The sequence below is a fragment of the Pteropus alecto genome, unplaced genomic scaffold, assembly GCF_000325575.1.
Source record: "Pteropus alecto unplaced genomic scaffold, ASM32557v1 scaffold114, whole genome shotgun sequence".
NCBI lineage: Eukaryota > Metazoa > Chordata > Mammalia > Chiroptera > Pteropodidae > Pteropus > Pteropus alecto.
In genome coordinates this window covers 1,643,383-1,655,525 of record NW_006435793.1, presented here as the reverse complement: position 1 = coordinate 1,655,525, position 12,143 = coordinate 1,643,383, and the positions used below count along the sequence as shown (strand labels likewise).

Sequence of the window (12,143 nt, the reverse complement as noted above, 5' to 3'; positions counted from 1 at the left end):
AGCCAGTGAGCAAAACTCAGGAATGGACATGGTCAGGAGCTTTACCCTTGTTTTATGACCCTCAGAGAGAAAAGGGAACAGCCGTGGAGTAAGAAGATAGCGTTGCCAGAGAATATTTCACATCTTAGAACGAAGTTTCCTTTTACTGTGTAATATTGCCAGTTTAACTGTGCCTTGAATTACATGCCAACACTTAAAAAAAAAAAAAAAACTAACCCTTTCTGTTTCAGGTACACTCCCCTTGATTATGCTTTGCTCGGTGAGCGCCACGAAGTGATCCAGTTCATGCTGGAGCGTGGTGCCCTGTCCATCGCAGCTATACAAGACATTGCCGCCTTCAAAATCCAAGCTGTCTACAAAGGGTACAAGGTCAGGAAAGCTTTCCGAGACCGGAAAAATCTCCTCATGAAGCATGAACAGTTGAGAAAAGATGCTGCTGCCAAGTAAGTTTGAGCTGTAGATTGTGTTCTTGCAACTCAGAATCAGGTTGGAAGGGGCGGGGCGGGGGGGAGGTGGGAGGTGCGGTCAGGAGAGGGACTCTGGAGAGAATCCGAAATGATTTTAAGCCCTATATCCATGTCATCTCCCCCTTCTGCTCACCAGTCCTTCGGGATGAAGGCCTAATCTCTACTTCGTGGCTGTTCCTCTAGTTTAGTCCTTGATGTTATAACCCAGGGACAAACCACTGCCACACCCACCCACGGAAGGTAGTTGGAGGGTGGGAGCACCACCCACAGTGAGCTACAAAGAGGTAACTGGTCTTCTCACCTTTCCAAAAGAAACTTACACCAATATCTAGCCTACTTTCACTAGACCGATTACAGTCTGGTTTTGATTTGATTAAAGCAGCCAACTTGTATAAAGAACTTGCTTTCCCCAACCTGTTCCTTAACAAATAGGTACTAAATAATGTAATTTATTCAAGAAATAGTAATTGAATTCTTAACTAAATACAGAACTATTGGCTGGAACCTACAGAGAAAAGAGTAACTGAAAGCAAAATACTTGCTTCAAGGACCTCACACTTTTTTGGATAATGGTACAAAATGTGCAAAATAGTCATTTGTGCCTATTACACATCGTGATACCATAAATGATTAATTTTAGATTATGCTTTGATTTGCCTTTTCTTTGATACTCTGTTGGGTACTTTAAATACGGGAGAGTATTGCATTAGCAGGTATAGAGTGACAAACTTCTGATGAAGATGTGAAAGACAGACAGTTTCCTGAGGGGGGTGGCTTCCTAGGCCACGTCTTGAAAGTTTCCAAATCTTAGGTCCTTCCAACTCTTGAATCCTTCCATATCTTGCCCACAAGGGGGAAGCGTAAGTGTAATAAATAACAATTAAAAATAATAAAAGTCAGGAAAACCATGTTAGCAAGAAGTTAAATACCACCGTGAACTGGAATGCTAATGTCATATCAGCCTTCGCTAGTTGAGACTGACAGAAACATTATTTTCTGTGACTCTGAAGCATCCTAGGAAATATTTTGCATTGTTCTCTTAACGAGGCTCTCTTCTCTTCACTTTTGCCAAGAATCCAGTATTAACCTAAAGGCTCAATATGCCTCTTTTTCCAGCCTTCTTATAAAAGTTCTCTGCATGTGAGTGACAAATGTAAGTAGGTAATACGTATGCCAAATAAACCTGAGTTGCAAGTAAATATTCTTTGCAAGGGACACAATATTGTATTTCCCTCTTCTGATGTTTCTACAAACTCCAGATTAATGTGTGAGAATCTTTTTTCAGAGTTTGAAGTCATATCTACCTGAATATGAGGTGGGAGGCTTCGAAGGCAACGTGTCTGACTTTGTGCCCAGAAAGTAGTGTGTTAACCTAAACACATTCCACTTCGTTTCTGGAGAGAGGGAGCCCTGGAGTCCTTCTTTCCCCCAAACTCCTTCTCTAGCATAGTAAAACGTTTATGGCAGAGTCGAAAGAAGACCTGAGTTCAAATCCAGCCTCTGATATTTACTTGTGAATTGAACACAGCATTTCTCTCTCTGGGCCTCAGTTTCTTCATCTATTAAAACATGGCTGATTCGACCAGTTGATTTCTAGGCACTCTCCAGTTCTGTAGGAACGCCCAAGTCTTCACTGTTAGTGATCTCAGCCTCCTCTTCCTCTCCTTTGCCCGGCCGGGTGCTGCCCAGAGGCTGTATACCTGGGGCTAAGGGTTTGGATTCAGTGTAGAGGCAGGAACGAAGAATTCTTTTGTCAGAAGGTGGTCTCTACAGAGGGAGGGGTTTCAAATAATGACACTTAAATAGAGTATATAATGGTTTACAAAATTTTTTTCCCTAACGTGGACTTTTGTAAATCCCAGCCTAGAGGGTATGAAATGACAAGGAGGTGTGGGAATCATCTAATTCACCCCCTACCACCACCACCTTTTACCCTTTTGCTTGTTATCCTAATTAGTTTCAATATTTTGGAAGATAGGTACTCTTTGTTCTTAATTCTTGGTTTCCGAAGTTCTTTTTATTTTTTTGGCTTTTACATCTTTTTTTATTATTAAATTTATTGGGGTGACATTGGTTAATAAATTATGTAGGCTTCAAGTGTACAATTTAATAATACGTCATATATATATTGCATTGTGTGTTCACCACCCAAAGTCAAATTTCCTTCCGTCTTACTAGGGGAATGCAAATCAAGACTACAGTGAGATACCACCTCCCACCTGTAAGAATGTCTGTTATCAACAAGACAACTAATAACAAGTGTTGGAGAGATTGTGGGGGAAAAGAAACCCTCGTACACTGCTGGAGGGAATGTGAATTGGTACAGCCACTATGGAAGCAGTATGGAGGTTCCTCAAAAAAATTAAGAATATGACCCAGCAATTTCAACTAAATTTGAAAACATTTATCCATAAATATTATTCATCGTGGCCAAGACATGGAAACAACCAAAGTGTCCTGCAATAGATGATTAGATAAAATGTGAGATACATACATACATACATACATGCATGCATGCATGCATGCATATATACACACATACACACGCACAATGGAATATTAGCCATAAGATTGATGAAATACTACCATTTGCGACAGCATGGATGGATCTTGATATTATTGCGCTAAGTGAAATAAGTCAGACAGTAAAAGCTGAAAACCATATGATTTCACTCATATGTGGGATATAAAACTGAAAGCAACAAAAGAATGAGACAGACAAAAACTCAGGCACAGACAACAGTTTAGTGGTTACCGGAAGGAGGTGAAGAGATAGAAAAGTGTAAAGGGGATCAAATATATGGTGATGGAAGGAGATTTGACTTCGGGTGCTGACGTTCATTTTTAAAAACCCTTTTAAATGGGAGCTGTGCTTACTGTGATAATATTTGAAATTGCCAGAACTGAAAAATTATAATCTCCTTTTCTTTTTCTCAATCACAGTCTTTTCTCTATCTCTCTGAGTGCCATTATTGGAAAGAAACGAGTTTCTTACACTGTAACTATCACCTCTTTTGTCATGTAGCATAGATCTTTAAGGGAAATATTTAACTATTAAAGAAACCGAATTAATCTGTTTTCATTTTATTTCTCAAAAGTTATTTCTTAAAATCTGAGTCACTGTTTTATTTCGTGTTTGGTTTTTGTTTTAATGAGCAGAAATCAGAATGTTAGATTCAGTTCATGCTGCTGCTGCCTTGTTGACTAAGGTGGCCTAGGCATATCATGTTACCTCAGTGTACCTTTCCCAGTTGATCACTATAGGATGGCAGAAATCACCTTCCTTAAAGTAAGGATGTGAAAGGAACTCATTAAACTTAAAGTGATTTTTAATTTACTGATACAGAAATTGGGAGAGACGTTTTAGCCATATTTTCTAAGGCATGTTTTTAAGAAAATATTATTTAAGGGATACTTATAATCCATTTAAAAGCACTTTATAACTCATACTGCACCACCTATGTTATTGCCGAAATGAACATTACTATAATTTACCTGCCAAAGCACGCAGTTGAATGCACACTAAAATAAGACTGTATTTATGTTGATCACTCTTCTTCCCCGAAGCTTCCTTTTTACCAGGTTTTTATTTCGCTCTCTAATCTCCAATCTCCTCTCTGACTCTTCCTTCTCATGTCTTTTTAATTATGCCGTCTCCACACTGAGGTCAGCCCTACGGGCTAACTCCTTAGACTTCTATTCCTGCTATACTTTTTTCATTAAAAATATACTTACTCTTAATACTTAAATTACTTCATCTCTGTCTCACATCTTGACCTCCTGGAACTCTAATCTTAACTCATCAGTTGCCTGCTGGTCACCTCCTTTTAGTTACTTGCCAACATTTCGGATTACTGGGCATTTCCATTTGCATGTCTTGTTGTCAGTATCGCTTCAGACTCACTGTGTGAAACCTACAGCTCATCACCACAACCTCTCTCTTCTTGCCTCCTTATTTCCTTGCTAGTGCTTCCACCACTGAGTCTGTTAATTCCTCTTTTGAAATGTACTTTCATGTCCTTTTGCTTTCATTCTCTGTCCCACCACTCTGTACAGGCTACTATTCTTGAATACCAGCCATGCAGTATAAGAGCCTTCAACATTTTTCTTCCGCTTATATCTATCTCCAAGTCTCATTTCTCTCCACTGCTACCACCCTCCCAACCCCTCACAGTTGAGGTCTCAGCCATCCCGAGTTACATAATCAAGTCCAGTTTTGGTCACCCAGTTCACACTCTTGTGATGCTTAAATCCCTTTTATAGGAGGTTGTTCTGTGTCCTCAAAAATTCAAATGACAAGGAATTCTGTACCTCTCAGTTAGTATATTCCGTTAGTGAACAGTTCTGTCTGGCAGAAGTTCTTTTCTACCTTTTCGTTTTTGGCTAGCCCTCGAAGCAAAAGAGAAAAGTCTACATGCTTTTCCATAAACCAGCTTTCGACAATTAACGAAAGTGCTCATGACACTCCCACACCTACCCCAGGTCTCCTTTATGCCTTATAGTGGATCCTATTGCAGCCTGCTCCCTGAACACGTTCAATTTGTCAGTGCCTTTCTCCAGAGTTGACCCATAGATCTGACTCCTGCTCATTACTGTGATCCGACCCATGGGGAACCACTTCCATCACTCTGCTTCATGCCATTCCATTTCTCTGAGCCTCTGTTTCAATAAAATACATAACTAAAATCAATAAAATAAAAAGAAGATTTCTTAATCCGGGTACTCCATGAGTGCCATGAAACTATATGTAGCATTTCATGTGTCATAAGCATAAGTGAATTTGGGGGGAGAGGACCTGTAGATTTCGATCACATTCTCAGGGTCCATGAGTCACAAAGAGGTTTTTTAAAAAATGGACTAAATGATATCTGAGGTCCCTCCCAGCTCTACCATTCTGTAAGTCAAAGGTCCTAAAACAAATGACATTTTCTTATTCCCTTGAGAGGAAGTCAAAGACCAAATATTACCAGGTCTGTTATTCAGCGACAATGAAGAGAGAAAATCTGACAGAACCCGTACGTACAGTGCAATACCAACTGAAAAGGTTAGACCTAAACCTTTTCTGTCTGATGAGGTAATCAGTTTCCTCTCACTGGAAATGTCCCAGCACAAATTGAATTATCATTCTCTAGGATAATATATAAGGGTTTTTTTTAATTATATAAAGAGCTCATCTCTAAGATCTCTTCTGAGTCAAAGATTCTGTGAGCGCTAGACTGCATGTCTTTGCTTATTCTCGTCTCTCTGCCTGAAATAATCTCTCACTTCCCTTCTTTCTCCTTTTGACGTTCTGCGTAGCCTTCTTTTCTCTTCTGGTTTAATTAGTCTCCCGCATCCTCCCAAAGCTCTATATAGATACCTCTATTTTAGCGCTCATCACTTCTAGAACTCAATATCTACAGGAATGTATGGGTTTGATTTCCCACTAGATTGTCAGTTCCTTGAGAGCAGGGATTGTGTTATCTATCTCTGTATCTCCAGTGCTTTAGAGTACTTGATACACGGTGAGCATTTAATAATAAATGTTCAATAACTGACCCTACACTGGGTCTAAGACCTTGCATAAGTCATTTATCATTCTAGGCCTTAGTTTTCCCCTCTATCAAATGGAAGCATTGGGCCAGAAACTCTCTTAGGTCTCCTTTATGGTGAATCTCAGTAAGTGTACTGCTTTACCTCGCTGGCCTTACTTGTTTGCTTACTTTACTCACGTGGCAAACACATTTATGTACCATTTATCCTCACAACCCATGCCAGCGCTTATGTATTTGTGCATTTGGTTTTCCCACTCCATCCATATTTATCATGAGCAAATTACTATTTGACAGGTTCATGATTTAAAAAAAAAAAAAAACATATGAGCAAAGGCAGTTACCACTGCATATACTTGAACGTAGACCTCATTATCTGGCTTCCACAGAGAGTTGTATTTGCCCAGTTTTGACAAGAAGAAATTAATCCTGTGAGATACTGCATCCCACGAATATTCAATTTTCCATTGCCATGAGTACAGGACCTAGGAGAGGTTTGAGAGATATGATTAAAATGGCTCCCACAGAAAAGGGAGTTGTGTGGTTTCAACACGGAGTGTTTTCTAATAAAAATATCCTTAGGGCCAGCCCCACAGCTCTTAGACTGCACGGCACTGGTGCCACACCGAGATTTCTTCACTTCTAACCCTATCAGTCACAGGGCAGCTTATCTTACCAGCTTTACCTCTAGATAAAAGTAATAATGATTACTTACATTTATAGAGTGCTTTACAGCTTGCAAAGTTCTTACACATTAATTCATTAAATCCGGATAATAACCTGATAAAATAGCGCAACAATCCTTAATCTCATTTCATAGGTGGGAAAATAACACAGAGGTTAACTTGCCTGGAATCACACAGCTAGTTAGAGAGGGAGCTGGCACATGAATCTCAGCCCTACCCTAAGTCAGGGTTTGCACCATTATGTGGTTCAGGGGAATCATCCTACCAGCCATGCTTATGCTAGAGGCTGTCTCCAGATGGACCTATCTGATAGGCCAGCGTGGAACGGCCCTGGCTTCTTTTTTTCTGACTTATACCCATAAGTGTAACTGCTAGTGACAGAACCAGGCCCTCAAGTCAGCTTTTCTCCTAATCCAGTGCTTATTCAATTGTGCCAGTGTTGTTTCCAGTGATTGTTAAGACAGTGGTGCCAAGCCTCCATCATCAATTCTGCAACGTAGTTCAATAACAGATTTTCCTGTTCTCAGAGCTAACAGCAGAGCATACCACTAACCTCCCAAATCCTTAAGAAAGTTAAGAAGATTAGTTGGCCCCATGCCTACACATTTATAAACAAGAATGGCACTAGGGCAAAGCCAGGTTAAATCGATTCGACAACAGGACACACTAATTAGACCTCCCCTTTCTGTGGGAGCCATTTTAATCACATCTCTCAAACCTCTCTTAGGTCCTGTACTCATGACAATGGAAACTTGAGTACTCATTGAATGAGAAGGAGACCGCTTATTTCTGCAGTGTGAGAATTAATTTCTTCTGTCAAAACTGGGTAAATACGGCTCTTCTGTAGAAGCCACATAATAGGGTAGGAAAAAAATGTTAACTTCTGGGACTCAAACTTTCTAGGTCCAGAGGCAGGTCTGTGCCATGTTATGCAAGCAGTCGCATCCGGTAGTGAGATGCCGAAGCCACTGGACGTTCGAGTTATTTAAGTTACTGCCCTTGCTCTGGTTCTCTACACATCAAGCAATCTTTTGATCAGTTAGTTTCTTATTGGCACTTTTTTTTTCGATTGTCATCTAGGCTCTGGGACTCAAACTTTCTAGGTCCAGAGGCAGGTCTGTGCCATGTTATGCAAGCAGTCGCATCCGGTGGTGAGATGCCGAAGCCACTGGACGTTCAAGTTATTTAAGTTACTGCCCTTGTTCTGGTTCTCTACACATCAAGCAATCTTTTGATCAGTTAGTTTCTTATTGGTACTTTTTTTTTCAATTGTCATCTAGGCCAATCATCCCCAAACTTTTTGGCACCAGGGACCGGTACCCCTGTGAGAATCTAATGCCTGACGATCTGAGGTGGAGCTGAGGCGGTGATGCTAGCACTGGGAAGCGGCTACAAATACAGATGAAGCTTTGCTCACTGGCCCGCTGCTCACCTCCTGCTGTGTGGCCTGGTTCCTAACAGGCCACGGACCAGACCAGTACAGCCTGGGGTTTGGGGACCCCTAATCTAGGCTACTAATTTTTTTAATTAAGTTTATTGGGGTGACATTGGTTAATAAAATCATATAGGTTTGAAGTGTACAGTTCTATAATACAGCATCTGTATATTGCATTGTGTGTTCACCAAAGTCAGATCTTCCATCACCATATACACGACCCCTTTACCCTTTTCTACCTCCCCACCTCCTCACTCTCCCCTCGTAGCCACTAAACTGTTATCTCTGTCTATGAGTTTTTGTTTGTTTGTATTGTTTGTTGCTTTCAGTTTTATATCCCACATATGAGTGAAATCATATGGTTCTCAGCTTTTACTATCTGACTTATTTCTCTTAGGATAATCTCAAGATCCATCTATGTTGTCACAAATGGCAGTATTTCATCTTTTCTTGTGGCTGAGTAGTATTCCATTGTATATCTGTGCCATAGCTTCTCTATCCAATCATCTATCGTAGGACACTTGGTTGTTTCCATGTCTGGGCCACCATGAATAATGCTGGTGAACATAGGGGTGCATGTGTCTTCATGGATAAATGTTTTAAAATTTTTGCTGGGTTCCTAAGTTACTGACTTATAGAAATCCCCATCCTGGAATCTTAGATCTGGTTTTTTGAGACGGGGGGCTGGGGGACGCTCCAGGGTACCTCTCTGTCCTACAATAACCCTTCAGAGGTTTGCAGGAACGATGTGTCCTTTAACTCTCTTCTTTCCTGGGCGAGCAGCCCCGGTTCCTTCCGTCCGTCTTTTGGAGCCCCTCTCCACCCCGTGCTGCACAGGACCCGAAGTAGATGTTGTCGAAGCTCTGATCCCAGGTGACTTTTTCACCTTGTTATACTGTGAGCCCTGTTACACAGGGGAGCTGCAAAAATTGCTGTAGAAAAGACAGTCTAAACTGTGTCACAAGCTGCTGTCTGGCCAATTTCCCTTAAGATAATAGGAAAAAAGGAGAGTAAAATGCGTGACTATTTCATACTTTAAGATTCCGCCATGTTAATAGATTTCCTGCTAAAATGTTACTTGTTGTGTCATGGGCAGGATATTTTTTTTCTCTTTAAATTTTCATATAAACTAGAATAACATTGGTTCTTTTCCTATATTCATTTCCTAAACTTTCCAAAAATAGGTCAAGTTTATAGCATAGCCCACCAAGGAGATTAAAGATCTTTGGCATTCTGTAATAAGTTAGTTGAAGGAAAAAACACTTAAATTTTAGGACAGTTATTGAGCCTAGGAGTTTAGGACTAAAAGCCACACTAGAAGCTAGTTTGAAATGTTGTTAGTCGTTACTTTAATGTGATATTATCAGTTTCTTCATATGACCCAATTAATTTTTTAAATGATAGATGATTGAGCGAAATTTTTTTTTTAAAATTGTTATCGAGATGAATTTTACACGGAGAAATAAAACAGCTCTAAGCGTAGTTTACCATATAGCCTTGGGTATGTCTCTTACTTCTCTGCCAAACGAGTGTCAGCCTCAGTAAACTGAGGTTCCTTTTCAGCCTTCTAGACTGTGAGGCGTGGTTCTGGACCTTTTTTTTCTCCAGGGAGACACATACATGTGGGATCATGTTCTACTCTCGGGAGTCGTATCCTGTGTGTGTGTGTGTGTGTGTGTGTGTGTGTGTGTGTGTGTGTGTGTGTGTGTTGTCGTCATTGCTGTTTTTGTTTTAAGGTAGCAGAATAGATAAAATAGGATGCAGGTTATGCATAATTCCCAGTTCTAATCCCATCCACCTTCTCCCCACTACTTTTACATCAAGAACCACAGCTCTGGAGAACCACACAACTGGACTCTGTGCCACCTAGAAGACTTTTTAAAATTTAAAATGCATCCATTTCTTAAAAAACATTGATATACTTATATTCATAAGTTGAGGGTCTAATTATATATTCTGATAACATCCTTTCTCCCAAATCTGCTTATGCAGTTCTACCAAAATGAAAAACAAGCCTCCCCCCTAAAAAGTCTTCACAAGGCAGAGCCCCCTTGTTTTCTGGACACCCCGATCACTCTAAGAGGCTGGATCCTCTGTTCATCCTGTGGCCGCCTTTGTCATGAAAGGTCCACAGTGACAAGGTTTGCCCAGGGGCTGATTGTACAATGACTTCTTAGAATTGAAAAGGAAAGCTGTTTGGTTTCCTAAAAGAAAGAGAAATGACTGCTCATATAACCAAGTCTAGTTTATCACCTCAAAGCCCTTTTTAATGGCAATGAGCCCCACGTAGATGCCAAGCCAGACAAGTGCACACATGCGTCTGTCTAAAGGACCAGTGTTCTCTTACAGCAGTTCTCGTCGGCGCTGGTACAGAGCAGCACTCCCTCCGCCTGTCAGGAACAAGGCTCTTAGATCAATTAGCAGCGCTTCACCACCCAGATGCTGCCACTTCCTTCTGAAAAGCAGCCTTTTGCCCAGACAGATCACACTGAAATGGCACCTGCTAGCATCTATATGAATCTCAAGTACCAGTGGCGACAGGTTGTCCAGCGAGCCTGCCGATTGCAGTGCAGCGCACTCCGGTGTCAGCAGTTGGCAAAACATGTAACAAAACCAGGTTCAAATAAAAGTATGAGAGCTGTACAGGTGTTAGCACATCCTGTCTGGCCACTTTCTCTGGGAAGGGACTCAGTACAAAACTATTAGGTCAGCAAGCCTGGACCTCAAATCAGGACCCACAGGAAGAAAGACCTTCAGAAGGGGAAGTTAAGTTGACTGGGCTTTATATCAAAGACCCAGATAGCTATCCTCTGGCTCTTTCCTGTCCCTTGAGATCTAAATAAGTTTTGCTCCAAATTGCACAGTCTGTGGAGATCTGAATTCTATGACTTCTTGGGGGCTTAGGGTCGCCGCCTCAGTCCTTGCTTCCATGTCTGGTGTCTGTCTTAGCTCTGTGACTTGTCAGGTTGCTTATAAAAAAATAATAATTTTTTAAAGGCATGTATGAGCATGGTGTATCATACAAAAAGTGAGTGTCATCGAGAAGAATCACATTTCGTGTCTCATAATGGTATGGACTAGACTTTCCTGTTCTCTTAGCTCTGTACTCAGGTGTGGTCAGAGGAGCAGCACCTGTAGAACCTGGACGCGTGTTAGAAATGCAGAAGCTTGAGCCCCACCCCAGGCTTGCTAAATCGGAATCTAGATTTTAGCAAGGTCTTGAGATTCAGTTCATTACAGTGTGAGGAGCACAGATCTAAAGTCCTTGCTCGTCACCTCGCCATGGGTGGATTCGCTTTGCCCTGGCTCTGGCTCTGCACAGTACCCAGTCTCTCATCTTCTCCATCTTCTCCTTCCCTTCTCTCTCGTTCTCTCATCCCGTCCTCCCTGTCAGGAGCTGCATACAAATTCTTTGTGTCATGACAGAGCAGCTCTCTTCTCTGGAGCCACTTAGTCACCACCTAGGCCCTGGAGGTCTCACCTTCTACCAGCCCTCAATCCTGTCCCCGACCTTCATAAAGTATTTATCTAATCAAGATCCCCTTCTGATAGGGACTCTGATACCAGCTACTTTGATAAAAGAAATCTCTCCATCTTGTTACAAAAGATACCTGGATTTTATAAAGACACGTAGTTTCCAAACAGACCCCCTAAATCAATTCAGGATTTTAAGCTATCATGTAAGTGTTAGACACTACCATGTAAGTGTTCTCGGCAGGAAAGTTACTCGTTGGAGGTCATTTTGTGGTTATTGGCAGAGGCAGGACCAGAAGAGTTCTTATACCTCCTAGTGTAAGCTTCTCTCCACTACACCCTGATCATTCTACTTTTAACTGACCCTTTAAGTGGACTCGGATTCTCTTCCTGCGCAGTCACCGAGGCATCTGCGTAGCAAATATGTATTGGGTGCCTGCTGCGAATAGCAGGCACTGATCAAAGATCAGAAGGGGCACAACGGGCCTGGTTTTTCCATACTGCTTGCCTTTGCCCACACTACTCCCTCAGACTGAAATCCTCATTCATT

The 12,143-nt window shown here is 41.4% G+C and overlaps 1 protein-coding gene across 7 annotated transcripts in view; it reads left to right on the top strand.

Moving 5' to 3' along the window:
* INVS (inversin) overlaps positions 1–12,143 on the top strand; it is a 118,676-nt gene that overhangs the window by 84,501 nt on the left and 22,032 nt on the right. For all 7 annotated transcript variants that reach the window (XM_025046574.1, XM_006911528.3, XM_015589080.2 and 4 more), the window contains one exon: positions 231–443. In XM_025046574.1, the coding sequence (XP_024902342.1) occupies positions 231–443 (213 nt within the window). The remainder of the gene's footprint in view (positions 1–230; positions 444–12,143) is intronic.